Raw genomic sequence first — 17,204 nt, 5'->3', positions numbered from 1 at the left:
TTCACGTGGGAAAAAAAAATATCTCATATTTGCCTCATGTCTATTAAACTCTTATGATTTTTTCTCATATTTTTTAACCTCCATTCCGTCAAAATAATTGAATTTCTGACTTTTACATTGGGATTCTAGTTGACTAATAATAGCGCAAAAACAGGCTCTAGCATTAAATACTTTTTTAAAAGTTTTTAAAAACATGTTCAGTTTTAAAGTTCGCATTTTAATGTTTCTTTTTTATATTTTTGCTTGTGTTGTGCTGAGGACGGGCCTTGGACATAGTGCCGAAATATTCACTGATAGTGTTGGGCGATATTCAATATCGATATTGCTATATCGATATATCAGAGCAAATATCGAATATCGAAACGAAAATATCGATATCGAAAACGATATTTGAACATATTTGACTATTTTCGGCCTTTTCTGCTACTGGTAAACGTCCTGCAGATAAGACCCAACATAGAAAATTGTTTGGGAAACGGGCAAGAAGAAGAACAATGATGTATTTAATCCATTGACTCATACATGCTGATACACAGCATACTTACCTGTATCCATAAATTGGTATAGCCTGTTCTCAAACTAAAAATATGTTTAGTCAGGAGGACTTCCAAATGTTGCTGAGAACCTCCAAAAGGCCTTGGCTGTATTAATGCCTTTTAAGCTGATAGGCCTTGCTCATATAAAAGAGAATTGGCTTTTTATGCTGAATCCAAATATATAGGATTCATTCAGTTTAATGTTCCCATCAAAAGATACGAGCCTGAGAAAATTTGCGTGAATTTTGGGAAAGGGGAGAAACCCCCCAAGAAGTCAAAGAATCTTAAAGAAAAGCGTACCATCAGATTCAGCATATCATGGAACCCTACTGTAAAGATTTTAACCTCCCGTCAGCATAAATGTAGAATTTTGTATTTTTTTTCAGAATAAAAATCACGGATGCATGTTTATTTATTCCTCTTTCTTTCGCCAGCGTGATCGCATCAATTCAAAGGCCCAAGAATGTTGGGAAAGTGCTCGTTCGAAAGAAAATAACAGCTCTAGTTCCCTTTTAAAGTGACCCGAAATATTGGAGAGCCAATAACCCCCCTTCCGCGCCCTTTTTCCCCTGAAAACACCCGATCCCAATTTTGGGATATTCATTTTGTTCACCATAGTTGAAAGATCGACAAAATGTTCCTCTGGAGATAACATGACTCCCCGCAACCTGAGGAAAGGGCTTTAAGTTATGAATTTGCCTATTGTTTACGTATAGTATTTTTCATTTGTAAGTAAACAGGCCTTTTTCGGGGAGGGGGAATTTTCTGTGGGGGGATTTTCGACAGGTAGAATTTCCCATGGGCAGGGAAGTTTCCGGGGCTGAACTAACAAGGGGGAATTTTACACCGGAGAATTTGTCATAACTCTTATACGAAATTCGTCATAATGTTTCTCTGCCAATTCAATTTTTGATCTAGAGATGTTCCGAGGAAATTGTCATGATCCCCCCATGGTACCCGGGGGAAGGGCTATAAGTTATTAATTTTGTCTGTTGTTTACATATAGTTTCTGTTATTTGGAAGTAAACAGACGTTTTTAGGGAGGGAAATTTTCCGCAAGGGGGTTTTCCACGGGGAGAATTTTCCATGGGCAGGGAAGTTTCCGATGATGAAATTATAAGGAGAAATATTACACGGGAGAATTTGCCAGAACTCTTATATCAAATTTATTTTACTTTCTCTTTGCCGATTCAATTTAACATCTAGAGATGTTCCGGGGATATTATCCGGGGTAAATTTTCAGAGAGGTTAAAATTGCCTGGGATATTTTTTTGTGGGAGGGAGGGAGTTCCCACGGGGGAAATTTTCCATGGGAAAGTTTTCAGTGGGAGTGATTCTTCGTGGCGGAATTTTCCGCAGGAGATATTCTCCATGTGGAAATTTTTCGCGGGAGAAATTCTTCATCAGAGGATTTTCCGTGGAAGAAACTTTCCATTCGGAGGATGGGAATTCAATGAAAAATTTTCTGTTGAATGGGTTTTCCGGCATGATTTGAAAAAGATCAAAAATTAAATGAAAGACAATTCTTTTTTTTTTCAAATGAAAACAGGCCTAAGAGAAATTTCTAGGCGAAATTGTCCACAAGAAAATATCTGGGTGGAATTTTCAGCAGGGACGGATTTGTAGTGATGATTTCCTGGTATTAAATGATAACAACCAAAAATTAAATAAAAAAAAAAAATTCAACGGAAACTAGGGAGACATATTGAAACTTGAAACAAAAAGAAATCCTTCCGTATGCGAGGGGAGTTACCCCCTCCTTTAAAGAGTTCCAATTATTTCAAAACAACTCCTGAAACACAAGGGCTATTTAATTAGAATAAGAAGCTTGTTTTTAAAATACTAGAAAAAACGTATATGAAGGGCATTCCTCTCATATACGGAATAATTTCTGTTCGTTTTAAGTTTTAATGCTGAACCTTACTTTCAGTTGAAAAAAACTGCTTTCTTTTTTTTATTTAATCACTGAAAGGTAGAACAAATGCTCAGGGAAAAAACATCGACATGTTGCTGAGTTTGAATAGCCAAAAGTAGTCAGTAGGTCATATTTCTTTACCCTGAGCCCGAGTAATTTCAAGTCTAGATTTCTATGATATTCACTCTTGTAATCAAAGTTTGTTTTTATTGCTTGGTTTTCTATTATTCAAAGTTTAAAAAATTTGTGCAAAATACACTTTTATTATAATCGTTGGTACTTTTCAATCAGCCAGTACACATTTGAGAATTTGGATCTACAGGTACGGGGTAAAAACAACTGCTATGCTTGGGAAATAGATAGGATATATATTATTTGGGCTGTATATTTGCACACTAGGGGGATGGTGGGGTGGGGGTTAAGTATAGCGGGGCTGCATGCAATAAGTAACCTAACCTAAATAAACCAAAATACCAACTAAATAAATATTAAAACATAGCTACAATGTAGTTTTCCACTGAATCGACGCTAATTGTCTCCGTATACAAACAGCAATAAACCGGTTGTTGTATGATTTTATAGATTCAGATTCTGCAGTGTGTAGTGGCTAACAGATAAGTACCCAATTTTTTTTTAACTTTGGCAAAGCCAAGAGTTAATCTGAATAAAAACTGATCAGAAATATCGAAATCGATATATCGATTATCTAATATCGAAAGTAAAAATATCGATATTTCGATATATCGTTTGATCAAATTATCGCCCAACACTATTCACTGAATTGAATTCCACTGTCTTGGGAAAATTTATCGATTGTTTCTAAGTATGTTTCTTTGTTTTTGATGGACAGGCAATATAGTCTTCGTCGCTATTTATTGCCTGCTTACCCTTTGTAGATGTGAATATTGACTAAAAGATAGCTACAAGTCTCAAAGAGCATGCCAAAAAAGAAGCCCCGTGTATGAAGATATTAATTCTCAAATAGTGTTGTGAATACCAAGAGACTTCTTCAAGTAGTTTATGGCTCAAATAATCCTATGTTCAAGTTTTCAGGTCCTTTATTTAAGCACTTGCCTATCCTTGCATCATATAAGGCTGCTGAAATGAAACCCCCGGCCAGTGATGATGTTACATCCAAGAGCAGGTACAATAGGATCGGATTATCAAGAGAGGATCGTTGTTTTCAAAGGAAACTCAAGATGGTAAAAGCAAGTGCAATTTTCTAAATGTTTGTGGGATAAAGGTTATGAAAAATTAGTTGAAGTTGAAGTCAATGTAATAATCTTGATAGAGCATTTCCCTTCTAAAATAACTACAAAAACTCCAACATTCTTATTTTATTCTTATCATTATGACATTAGTAACAGAAGTTTACAAGGTGTCTTTAGTTTGGTCTGAGTTTAACTGGTTTTTGGCTTAATTCTTTAGAGTTATCATATTTTCTCCTAAATATATTCCGCATAGTCAATCAGCTATTACAACCATGGTAGAAAACTTTTCAGCAGCTAGGTGTGTTGAAAATGAATGCAAAGTGAAATTAACTTTGAAACTAATTTTAACCAACTAAACAAGGTCAAACTTCAAAGCACTTTCACAGCAACGTCAAAAGAAGTTAGGCTAAGAATAAAGGGCAAGGATTTTATCGTTATTGTTTCTACCTTAGTTCTGTCCTAGGAATGACATATGGACGGAGGATAGATAGACTTATCTGTCAACAAATGAAATGGCATCATTTTTATACAATCCTAAAAGGGGCTTATCCCATATTCGCCTCTCAATGACTTGGACTATCTGTCTTGGCTTTTTCTAGCCAGTAGCCGTGTCTTGATGCGTGCAAAATACTTGATTTTAATTGAAGATGCTGCAGACTAAGTTATAAGTGAAGAACAGTGCGATTTTAGAAAAGTTAGTGGATACGTTGACCAAAATTTCACTCTTAGGTTAATAATTGAGAAGTGTCTGAGCCGTCAAACGCCTTTGCTCCTCAGTTTTATAGATTAGGATCAAGCGTTCGATTCTGTTGATATAAGCTTTAGCGAAGGTTTTATCCTTGTATGGTATAACAGACAAATACATTAAAGTAATTAGTGCTATGTACGAGAATAACACTGCTGTGGTTAAGGTAGCAAATGAGGTTAGCTGCTGTTTTCTTATTAAATCAGGAGTAAATCAGGGCTGCGTTCTATCCCCTTTTTATGGGTCATTTTGATTAACTTTGTGTTAAGGAGTACATAAAAGGCAATGGGGGACCACGGAACCAAATGGGGAGGAAAAACTCTCCTGGACTTAGATTATGCCAATGATTCAAGCATCCTAGATAAAAGTTTGAGCACATTGAATGAACTTTTAGAGGTTTTGCGAGTTCAGGATGTGAGAATATGTTTAAAAATTCATCTTAAGAAGACTAAGTCACTAAGGCTAGGAATAAATGAAGAGAAAGGTGACGTTGGGTAACGAAAAGATTGATCAGGAGGACAACTTCACTTATCTTGCTAGTATTATAGTAAGGACGATGGGAGCAGTAAAAACGTTAAAAGTAGAATAGCCAGAGCTTTGGGTGTTTTTTTTTCACAGATAAAAAAAAGTTTGAAAGAGGAGGAAGAGAAGTCTGCAAACCAAGATGCAAACCTCTCTTACACCGTTCACCCAACAAATAACAATATACATATTACTTTCACCTATTTTAGAGGATACGACTTGCTCATTTCACACATTTTCAGGGCGTAAGAGCCCTCTTACACAACAAATGTGTCAGCATAAGTTCAGAACATATAAATCCTAAAGTTCTGTCATTTTGGTTCCTGATCCAATGCCAATAAAACAAAATGTGGGTTCGACTTTGAATCTAAAGGGCAGCACCAGCACAAATAGTAAGAAAAACAAATAAGGTTTTCAGATTATAATATTAAAGATACAGTGATGACAGTGGTCAAAAATCGCTCTGAAGCATGGGCGCTCCGAAAAACGGATGAAGATTTGCTAGATGTTTTCCAGAGAAATTGCCTACGGATTGTTCTGGGTACCCGGCTGACTGACCGTATTTCAAAAAGTAGGCTGTACGAAAAATGTTGTTTCCGTTTTCTAGGGCTATAATGAGAGAAAGGTTGAGATGGCTAGGGCAAGCTTTGCGGATGAAGGATGACAGATTGCCAAAGATTATTCTTTTCGGCCAAATGTCTAGGGCTAAACCGAAAGCAGGTCGCACGCAGTTGGGGTGGGAGGATATAATTAAGTAAGATTTAAAGGAAAAGGGAACTTCTTGGGAGAGTGTAAAGAGGGAGGCTTTGAATAGATTGGGATGGAGGAGGAGCGTGCGCAGCTTTGTTGGCCTCAGATGGCTTGGTGCTACGGTAAGTGTTTAGTAGTTGAGTTGTTAGTATTACTGAACAAAGGATTGGCTGCTAAGGATTATTTGGATTGTTACAAATAGATAACAGCCAACTGTTTTGAGCGTATTGAATTGAAAAAGCACAGACTGGAAAGAACGAAGAAGTAAAAGATTATATATGTTACGGGAATATCAGTTTGGATTTGTTCTATTTTTCTTCTTGTTTTCTATGCTGCCAATTTAGGTTTACTACGAAAAATGGTAAGAGTGTAAATATAACCTTAGCAGTTTATGCGGAAAGTATGATTCTCAGTCTGGATTAATAGAAAGATACGCAAAGATACAAATTACATCTTGGGCTAATCAAGATAGTTTTCGCTTATTTTGAGCCGTAGCATACAATGTGTGAGTTAAGTTTTTTTCTTAAATCTGTATGGAGAAAACTATCTGATGTTGTTTCGCCAAAGTTTTTATCAACCTGTATAACTGTAGTACTGATTTGGGCTCTTATCCCCTCCAACATCACTATTTTTCTTATAGAAAGATAGCCATGTTGCACTTTGTCTGAACCTTCAAGGAGTTTTAATTTCTATTATTGAAGGGGCAAAGAGGGGCCAGGACCACTCTAACACTCTCTCTTTACCGCCAAGGCTCTAGCAGAAAGACAAAAATATCATACCTTTTTTGAAGCGGAATTAAGCAGGGTTTTCTAGACTTTATGACCGCTAAAACAAAGTGAATCCACAGTTACTTCAGCAACCTCCTGCCTATCCATCAGCCAGCTTGTTAGCTCAAAGATGGATCTTTTGTATCATTTTTTTTAGTAAGGCTAGGTAGAGCCCACAGCACCTTTTTAGATGGAAGGTGGGCACGTTACACCTTTATTAAGGTGCAATACAGGTATTTTCAATCTGATTTGGAAATCAGTTCCCGAATTCAGCTACTTGTGCCCAGCCCTTAACTGTCCTCTTCGTGTAGACTACAGTATCTTCCTTCCTAACACCATGGTTTGACAAACCCCTGAGATTTCAGACTTCCAAAACCTATTTGAAAAAAACAGCTTTGTCGGTGTGAAGCCTTTTATGCCTTGGAAGGATCACAAAAAAAGTTCGAGTCTATGATTGGCTGGGCAAAATAGCCTACTGCAGGCAAAAACTGCTATCCAAGCTCGAGAAAAATCAATCCAGATTGCAGGTGATGTACAGCTTTCATGGGTGCCCATAAGCTGAGCCTTAGGGGGGAGGGCTAACCTGGTCTAATCGGCACTTCCAATGTTGGATATCGACCCCGGTGCTGCCCGGTGCATGCATCGAACACCGCCGACGAGAGGCCTGGTTGACTGCCACCAAAGTGTCGTAACGCTACCGGCGTGCCGCTGCCGGCCGAGGCTGCGGCGTTCCGCTGACTTTTAATTAATTTGAGCCAATTCTTTATTGGGTCAACCGCAATGTTGGAGCTTTTCTTCTTTTTGGGTGAATAAGGATTTCGATTTTCCTGCTTAGAAATCAAGTGTGGTTTTCAAAATTAAACAAACAACCGCGCACACAAATAGTTTGCAAAAATTCCTTGTTTCCAGGCGGAGTTTTTATTCAGCACTAGTTGTTGTAGCCCATCTATTGAACAGACAATTTTCTTTCCAACAGACACCTACTTAAATTCCAGGTAGGAACTTGAGATTTAAGGACCTCTTTATTTCAAGACACCTTGGTGTTTCAAATAATCAATATTTCCTCAGTCCTTGCCATTGGCAGGTGTTTATAAATATTGATGTTTTGGTTCCGTAACATAGCAGCGCTATTTAAAACGGTAGGCTCTGAAAATTCTCAAGCTTCTAACTCTTCAATTCTGAATTTAACATCAACGATAAGTAGTGTGTTTCCTTATGTGTCATAAACCACTGGAGGTTTAATAACTAGGAGCAGACTAGCAGGTGTTTAATTACAGGATGGGGGCCTATTTCAGACATCGACATAAATGAATGGGAAGGAAACTATAGATGTAGGTCTCCATAATCAGAATCTCTGTAGTTCTATCTATTATACTAACTGGAAAATTAATTTTTCTCTACTAATTTTGTCTAAATTTTTTTAATAAGTGTTTCCTTAGTTTGAATATTTCACCCATATACAATGGTAACTATTTTAAATGCACAGACATTTAATAGTAGAGACCTAATTGTAATTGCAAATTTTTACCTTAACTCTAATTTTGGAAAATATGCTACAGCCCAATCTTGAACAAAAGATCTTAAAATTGAAGTTCTCAATCATGGACAGATTTAATCACTGATATATGTGGTGAAACACAGTAATCATATTTAAATAGAATTGGACATAAGATTCTAGCCAACCAATCCCAACTATCTGCATCAGGTCCTACAAAATAAAAATACTGAATGGCGGTTCAATTTTTTTATTTATGCAGAGGATGTTTAAAAGCCAATTGCTTCCCAGGTAAGATATTATCACAGATTCTTATAGGTTACAAAATATTATTTTGTTGATTTATAAAAAAACGATCAGAATAAATTAGTTCATTTTAAATGGGGCTTAAATAGGTTTCTCCAGTGTCTATATTGAGAGCTACCTCTCGGTGAATATACTTTTGTTTTATCTCAACTGTCTCCCCGAAAATTTGTATGAAACCTTTTTACGCGGGCAATAATGGAGGTGTTGCCAAATAAAATTAAATGGGCAGTGGTGTTTTTAGGGTTTCCTGTTCTTACTGTTGTTTCTATATTGGAAGAATCCACCAGCAGTTAAGGGAGAGGTTTTCGAAACATAGGTCCTCAATCGAAAAAGTTATGGGACTACGCCAAAGACCTGAGACTTTTGCTTCCACCATGGCTCAACATGTCTAAGATAATCCATACCATTTCATTTTATTTGATAACACCTCCATTATTACCATCGTTAAAGGTTTAATATTATCTATGAATCTTTATCGGTATTTTTTCGTTTTTTTTTTAAATATTGTGCACTGAGGACGGTCAAGCAGAGGTCTTGACCGAAATATTTGCATTGTAATCTACATTTCTTCACTGGCTTGTATTATCCTCCTTTCTCTCTTCTTTACGGATTCTTTCCGTTTTGTCACAGCTTTTGATGTATAATGAAGAAGACCAGCGTCCAGCGAACGACTCGCGAAGTTTTTAATTCGTAAATACGCCCAAATCTGAGGTAAATTAAAGCTGGGATTTGAGAAAGACTGATCAAAACAAAAATGTTTGCGGTCAACAAAGATCGCACCAGCGGTGCCCGGCTGCTGCAATATTTACCCCACCGCCACCGATCTTTTCTAATCAGCACGGTGCCAGGGTCTAGTTATATATTCCAAAAAAGCAAAAAACCTCAAGTCAATACTCATCCTTCAGGCCCATAACTGTTTTAACCAGTTTATGGAAGCTTTATGAACTACCGTTTACAAATGAGTTTGAAGAAAAAAGTCACACACCTCCACATCAATTTGGTTTTCAATATGGCATTGGATCTGCAGACGCCCTTGCGTTTGTTGCTAATGCTCTGCTTGGGGCTTCTTGTACAGGTAGTTCACTCGCCTTGGTGTGTCATGATGATCGCCACGCCTTTGACTCCCTGATCCATCCCCTTATGCTTTTAAGGACTGTTAAAAGAAGAGTAAATCCGGCTATCATTAGGTCTCAAGGAGATATGTTTGCTAAGCTACGAGTCTGTCTCAAAATCTCTCTTAAGAGAGATCTGGATAGATCTATACCAGTTAAGGGAGGAGCCAGGCAAGGTGCAATTGCCTCACCTTGTTATTTCAGTAATTATGTCCTCAAAGCTCAGGACCAGTGTGAGATGTCTTGTGTTCTCTCTGTCCTCAATATCTCCTTAGTCACATATGCTGATGACATCTTTAACGCTAGCCGAACTTTAGACAAAATTTCTGAAACTTTCCAAAATCTACAAACAGAATATTTAAAATCTGCTCTTCAATTTAACGCTGCAATCCCATTGGAAATGCCATTTCTAATACTCATCATCTCTTAACAGAAGTCATACAACGCTGCATATCTGCTTCCTATGTTTCCATAGTCTCTACTAAGCTTCGTTTCAACCGCCGTTATCTCGCAACGCAGTACAATACTGTTGCTCTCCCCCACATCCTCTACATCGCACCCTTCTGGAAGATTCTTACAAATGTTGATAAATTGAAAATCTTCTCCACTTTTTTCGGAAAATCCTCTCCGCAAAATACCAATTGAGATATTCAACTTGGACACGCAATTCAAGGCTCATCAACAGTCTTCACATTATATATAGGATATAGCAGATCCTACCATAGCTGTTACTAAACTTATGGAGAAACAAAATCACAAGATTTCAAGATATGCTTGGAGCCAACTTCTTCAACTATAGTAACATTGTTATAGTTATATTGTATTATTTTGCTTTTGTTTTGTTTCCTCTCCTTGTAGTACTTTGTTATTTTATTTTTGAACAAAGACGAATTTTCAATAAACAATACAAGTAATAATAATAGAAATCTCAGAACAAAAATATAAAAATATAAGTCAGCGTGATTCAGCCAAGGGGGCTGGAGCCCCCCTTATGGGATCCCATGACAGCTTTGCTGTTAACAAATTATGAAAAATTTTGCTCACCAGCACCTTCTGAATTTCAGAGAATTCTGTAATAATGGTGAATGAATTCAAGAGCCCACTAGACTGTTTGGTCATTTGGTTCTTCTTCTGTTAAACCTGGATCTTTTTTCTGTTAATGGTTCTTCAATACACCGCTCTGTCACATTCAACAATTATAGTTAGACTATTCCTTCCATTACATCGTCCGATCTCTCCCAATGACAGCAATAAAATCCGCAACCAGCTTTAGAATTTGTATATTGTCACCATCATTGGCAAATCCACCTAAAATCAAGTTGACTCTCAGCTGCTTTCCTTGTTCCTAAGAAAGTTTCCTGATTTCACGTCTTTTGGACGTACCGTCTCTTATAAACAAGCCAAACTTGACCAACAAGATACCGATTTCTGTGTAGCGTTGCAATTTAGGGGGAAAGCGAGTTAGGACCATTAGTCAGAAAATACTTCAATTCTACAGTGTAGACATGGCGTAAGAATAATACTTTACATAGATGCCGCTGTTTAGAGTATATGTGAACCATTAGTTGAAGAAATGAGAAAATATTTTAGTTTAAATTCCTGTCTTGTTGATATGCATGGATATGTTTTTGTTTGCTTCTTTTTTTAAATTGGGATAAATTGTGAATGCTTTTGGTAAGCTCATTTTTCATAAAGCATGAATTTTACTCAAAGTAGGTTATACTTTGTAAAATAAAAGTTTTAGTTATGAATCCAGGGCAAAAAACATAGGCTACTCCAGGAAGGTATTGCCAGGCTAGCCTACTATGTTAACCCTCTTGTGATATCCCTGTCTTATAAATTTGCCTACTTGACAGGCTACAAAACAACATGTACAAAACATATAAAACAACATTATAGTAAATAACAATACTTGTCAATAACAAAAGTATAAGAGCCTAACTAGGCCTATTGATAACATTCAGTGAAAGAATCAGCTTTTTATAGTGATCCTAAATATGTATTTGTTTATTAGTATTTAGTGCAGTTATTAGTACACAAGAAAGTTTGTATAATTATAGAAAACACAAGGAAAACAACTTAATAAGGGGCAATTTGGTAAAAATATGCCGTCAACTTTTGCTTGCATTGCAAGAGTACCCATGAGATGATATATGAGGCCATTATTATCAGAAATGTTTCTCTTGAACAGAATACAAGGAATTTCTTTCCCCCTGAACAGATATGTTTTTTGTGTTTTAGGCCTATTGTCAATTTTTTTTCCAGGAGTGATTGTATTTATCTAGTTGTCACTTTGAAAAAGATTAAATTTTTTACAGTTATGAAGTATAAAGATGTCAAATATACTGCCTTTTGGTAGGCCTATTCAAAACTGTATTAAAAATAGCCTATTGAATTAAAAAATTTTTATTTGATTTTCTTAACCTTAGTTTTAATGTTTTACTTTGAACAAACTACTTTGATAATGCATTTTTTTTTATACTCAGCAGCAACAGGGTTGTGTAAAAATTGAATAAAGGACTGTTGGCCAAGTCTGTGAGAAAGATTATTTATTTCTACCCATATTTTGCCTTAACTGCTTATATTTGTACCTAGGTGTTATTTTAAGTGGATTCCCTTGGTGTGTCACTTTGTTTACCTGGATTTTGAAGTTAGAATTTTTTTTATTCTAATTCACAAGGGACCTACCCTTTGTCTCATTAATCTAAACAGCTGATCGAACAGCTGTGGCTGTTTGTAAATAAAGCCAAGCTTCTTCTTCTTCTTCTTCTGAATTTGCAGTCAGGAACGGAGCACAGTTGCCAAATGATAATTATTAAAAACGCCACAGATTACGTTGGCCTTCCGTTTTCTGCGTACTTTTGGTGATGATTTGTTCTGCGTACTTTTGGTGATAATTTGTGCAGAAGGGAGCAATATCAAACAAACAAGAGGCCGAGTTGGTACCAGTGGGATTTAATCCTTAAACTGCTGGGAATAGGTGATTTGAGTATTGCACTTCCCACATTTTGTCTACCTCAAGAACTTTCAGGGCAAAAAGATCTTCAAATTAGAAAATATATTGGCTGAGAAGTGTATTTAGAAAGCATATTGGCATATTATTCGCCAGGACCACAGAATACGAAGGTGTGTAACTTGTAGAAATTACATCCTTTGTGTTGACCTTGGCGTCCTTGAGAGTGGATCAAGTGAAATCTTAGAACAGTTTTTTGGAAATATAAATAGGACATAGACTATTTTATATACTTGCTGATCAGTTTTGACTATTCTTTTCATCGAATCCTGTGCTATTATCGAACTTAAGCTCGCAATAAAAGTGCCTACGTGACCGCCCGCCCACGTGCCTTTTTAAATTTTAATTTTTAACCCGGGCGCCAAGTTTTGATCGCTTGGCGGTGTACTGTGGTTTTGTTCTCAGCCGAGTTTTCAGCGAAGAAATAGAAGAAAATGCCGCCGAAAGTGTCAACAAACAAGAGAACCCGGGTAAGCCCAAAGAAAAATGAAGATGAGTGTGGTAGCTGTAGACGCGAACTTGATGAACAGTCCCAAGCTTTTTCTTGCGATGGTTGTGATAAGTGGCTGTGCATAGATTGCGTTGGAATCTCAAAATCAGAATACCAACTATTTTGCAAAATGACTGACAGCCTCACCTGTGAGTGGTTCTGTCCTGTGTGTAGGGTTACTGGGAATAGCAGCCTTGGCTCAAATGCTACACAAAAGCTTATCGAAGCTACCGTTTCAAAAGCTGTGACCTCTTCTCTGGATCAGTTTCAGCAAGATCTTAAACAAGAACTGGGGAACATTAACAGCAAAATCTCTAACTTAGAAAGTGAGATCGCAGGCAAGTGCACCCTAGCAGAAGTTGAATCCAAATTAGAAGATATAGTTACTAGCAGGCTGAACCGGTGTCAGAGCGATACTACCAAGAACTTTGAAAGTGATGTTAGACGGATCATCCGTGAGGACAGAGAGAGACAGAAAAGGCAGCTCAACATCGTAGTTTACGGAGTTCCTGAATCATGTGAAGAGGCAGCTGATATTCTGATGTTTATTCAGGATCATCTTGCCCAGTCATACAATCTGCCCTCTGTCAAAATTTTGAAGCCGCAGCGGCTCGGGAACAATCCACCGAAACCAGGTGACCGACCTAGACCTGTCCTCTTCCTCACTGATAACTACAAGATAAACAAGGAGATTGTGACTAAGTCGAGGGAGCTGAAGGGTGCTGTGCAGTTTCACTTTGACCGCACAAAGGCGGAAAGGGAGAAACGAAAACAAATCCAAACTTCAAAAAACGGGGCAGCGACGGAGCACTAATGTGCCCACTGCCTGCTGAGGATAGCCCATATGTAAATAGTTTCCACAGTTGTAGTAGTGTCGATGATAGTGATTCATTTAAGAGTGGCAATAATAGTTGTGCTTTCCATTCATGCTCGAGCCCTAGCTCATCAGACATTAGTTTCAAGAGTTTGCCAAAAGTGATACATTATAGTAACCCTCCACAGACTAGTCAAAAGAAATTATTGAAGCTTTTTACACGAACATTGATACAGTGACAAATAAGCTTCCTGAACTAAAACTTACAACTACTGCTGAAGAATACGATGTGTTGTGTATCTGCGAGCTGACCCCCAAGAACTCTACTACCCCACTGGAAGATGATCATATCATGATCCCCGGATATCGCCTGTTCTCAAATCTCTCAACTCACCCCAGAAGAGGCGTTGCTGTTTATGTGAAGGATGTATTACAGGTCAGAGATTTGACTTTGAATCATGATTATTCCCCATGGGTTGAGAGTGTTTTTGTTAATATTGTTATTGGGGGAAGCCACTTCTAATAGGATGCGTTTATAGAAGCCCAAGCAGCCCAGATGCCGCTGCCTCTTATGGGGCTCTTACTCAATTAGCTGATCATGCATCTAAGCATTGTAACCAAGATTTTATTTTAATTGGAGATCTAAATATGCCTGATATTTTGTGGGTGGATGGAGCAGGTTACCATCAAAGTTCAACTGCAACTAACCCGTTTGTGGAATATTTAGGCAACAATAATCTGTACCAATTAATTGATCAGCCAACCCGTTACAAAAACAACCAGATACCATCTCTACTAGACTTGACAATCACTAACAACCCAGGACTGCTAGTGAATACTGATTACCTGCCCCCCATTGGCGCTAGCGATCACCTCTGTATTTCCCATGACTTGCTAATAAGTCAACCACCAAACAACTGCACCAAACGAACGTATACCGACTACAGCAGGATCAGGGAAATACTACAGGCGGTTGCATGGGATCAAGTGACTAACAGTGATGATATAGAGCAAGCCTGGCTAAATTTCAAGAACGCCGTCCTCCATGTTGAGCAGCTTTGTACTTCAACGTCTTTTGTCAAGGCACCTAGAACACTGCCTCACATAGATCGACCCATTAAAAGAGCCCTGAACAGGAAGAAAAAGGCACTTTCGAAGTACAAGAAGTGTGTATGCACACGACACTGGGAGCATTATGCCAGAGCCAGGTATAAGTTGAGACATCTAACTAGGCATTTTATGGCAGAATATGAGGAGAAGATAGCCTTTAGTATAAAGGAAAACCCTAAACGATTTTGGAGGTATGTGTCCAAGAAAGATAAGAACAGGCGATCAATACCATTCTTATTCAACGCTGAAGGGAAAAAGTTGGAAGACCCAGAAGCTATAGCAAATTTGCTTAACACTACCTTCGCTTCGAACTTCTCCTCAGACTCATCAGCTGAACCCTCATGTCCTGACCCCAGACATATCGAACATCTTATGCCGAAACTCATCATCACGACTGAAGAGGTTAAGAAAAGACTATCAAAGCTGGACCCTAACAAAGCCAAAGGACCAGACGGCATCCATCCCAGGCTGCTCAAAGAAATCTCTGATATAGTCACCGAACCGCTCTGCTCCTTGTATAATCTGTCTTTGAAGACAAAGAAACTACCACCTGATTGGCGTACAGCAACAATAACTCCAATATTTAAGAAAGGTTCCAGAAGCCAGCCAGAGAATTACCGGCCCATAAGCCTTACCTCAGTCGTTGCTAAGCTGATTGAAGGAATTGTCAATGATGCCGTTATAGCTCACATGACAAGGAATGGTCTCCTTTACAGCGGCCAACATGGCTTTAGAAAAGGAATGTCCATTGAAACGAACCTGATCCAAGCTTATGAATCAATCACTGAGGTTATCGAATCGGGATCCCCTGTAGACGTGTTCCTACTGGACCAGGCAAAAGCCTTTGATAAAATGTCCCACCGGTACCTGATGATTAAACTGTCAGCATATCACATTGATGTAGACGTAGCCCAGTGGATCCATAGCTTTCTGTCTGATAGAATCCAGATTGCTGCAGTCTACGACCACAACGGAAACCTCGTGTACTCGGCACCAGTAAATGTCAGAAGTGGTGTGCCACAGGGAACTAAGTTGGGCCCGACTTTATTCAACCTCTACATTAATGATGCTCCTGAGGTTGTCCAGAATCTGCTGGAACTATATGCAGACGATTCCAAACTCTTTGGACCTGCCGCTTCTGACGAAGACTGCAATGCCCTGCAACAAGACTTAACAAACCTCTGCCAATGGGCCTCAACTTGGACACTAGAGTTTAACCCAAGCAAATGTAAAGTTTTACATCTTGGACTGAACAACCCTTGCCATAGCTACCATATGTTGGACTCTACTGGTGCTATAACACCCATCCAAAGCGCAGAGGAAGAACGTGATCTCGGGGTAATCATAGATAATAAGCTGAAGTTCCATAGTCACTGCCAAACTCAAGCCGCAAAGGCAAACAAGATCCTAGGCCTACTCAAGCGATCAGTGACTAGTCGCCACCCCAGGGTCATTAAGAAGCTTTACACAGCCATTGTCCGCCCTCATCTTGAGTTTGGGATGGCAGTTGCAAACCCCCACTTTAAATGCGATGCAGAGTTGCTTGAAAAAGTCCAGAGAAGAGCTACTAGGCTCACATTTGCCAACCAACAAATCCCATATGAGCAACGACTAGAAAAGATTGATTTGCAAACTCTGACCTACCGTAGAAAAAGGGGGGACGTAATTTTGGCATATAAGTTGATGAACAGCAGTGTTATCAAGCCCATTCTCGAACAGGACCAGTCTAGCAGAGCGCGAGGTAACCCCATAAAACTCCGCCAAAGATTCAGCAGAAAGCGTGAGAAATACAACTTCTTCACCAATCGCGTTGTTCCGTTGTGGAATTCACTGAGCGATTCAACTGTTTCCGCAGCTTCAGTTAACAGCTTCAAGACTGGCGTTGACCATGACTGGAGGAACAAGCCATGGAGGACGCAGTGGGATGAGCCTGCATCCACCACCAGGGTCTATTAGTGTGTGATATTCAACTGTCCTGTATACGTGTAGGATGTGATGATCCACTAATGAATTGTGCAACGAACTCCTGTCAATACTACCTGGCGACATCTACAGGTTCCTGCAACCTTAGTCGCTAGAAGATGCGATTTAAGGTAATTTAAGGTATAAACACTGAGTCTAAAGGCATAAAATATTTTGGTGTTTGATAATCAAGTTCAGTCAATATATCCCAAATCATATTATTGAGTTTCAAATAAAGTGAATACACCCTTCAATGCCTTTTTTTATGCTGATTACGAATATAATAAGCATTTCTATTGGAAATGAATTTTCAGCCCCCCCCCCCTATCTCGGCTATACCTAACCTACCCCTTACTTGACAAATATAGGGGGGGGGGGGCTGAAATTCATTTCCGATAGAAATGCTTATTATATTCGTAATCAGCATAAAAAAAGGCACCGAATGGTGTATTCACT

At 38.5% G+C, this 17,204-nt stretch overlaps 2 protein-coding genes across 3 annotated transcripts in view; both read left to right on the top strand.

Annotated features, from left to right (window-relative positions):
* Nucleotides 1-3,576: 3,576 nt before the first annotated feature.
* LOC148946517 (uncharacterized) lies at nucleotides 3,577-9,789 on the top strand. Its single transcript, XM_089097128.1, has 2 exons — nucleotides 3,577-3,653; nucleotides 9,153-9,789. Exons 1-2 carry the CDS (start codon nucleotides 3,577-3,579, stop codon nucleotides 9,787-9,789), a joined length of 714 nt encoding a protein of 237 aa, XP_088953254.1.
* A 1,144-nt stretch (nucleotides 9,790-10,933) lies between these two features.
* The window catches only part of LOC148946515 (katanin p80 WD40 repeat-containing subunit B1-like), a 256,838-nt gene continuing 250,567 nt past the window's right edge, over nucleotides 10,934-17,204 (top strand). Inside the window, exon 1 of one of the 2 annotated variants that reach the window (XM_089097401.1) lies at nucleotides 10,934-11,033. The gene's annotated coding sequence lies outside the window, so the exon portion shown is untranslated. The remainder of the gene's footprint in view (nucleotides 11,034-17,204) is intronic. The other variant, XM_089097400.1, reaches the window with a different exon arrangement.

This window comes from Artemia sp. Qi Xiang Cuo, chromosome 11 (genome assembly GCF_049724085.1).
Source record: "Artemia sp. Qi Xiang Cuo chromosome 11, ASM4972408v1, whole genome shotgun sequence".
In the NCBI taxonomy this organism is placed as follows: Eukaryota; Metazoa; Arthropoda; class Branchiopoda; order Anostraca; family Artemiidae; genus Artemia; species Artemia sp. Qi Xiang Cuo.
Note: the sequence above shows the minus strand (reverse complement) of the source record. Positions and strands in the feature narration are given on the sequence as shown.

Coding starts and splice junctions, on each gene's coding strand:
- LOC148946517 (XM_089097128.1), top strand. CDS start 3,577: ATGTTACATCCAAGAGCAGGTACAATAGGATCGGATTATCAAGAGAGG. Junction 3,654..9,152: donor TTCAAAGGAAACTCAAGATG/GTAAAAGCAAGT, acceptor CTCATCCTTCAG/GCCCATAACTGTTTTAACCA.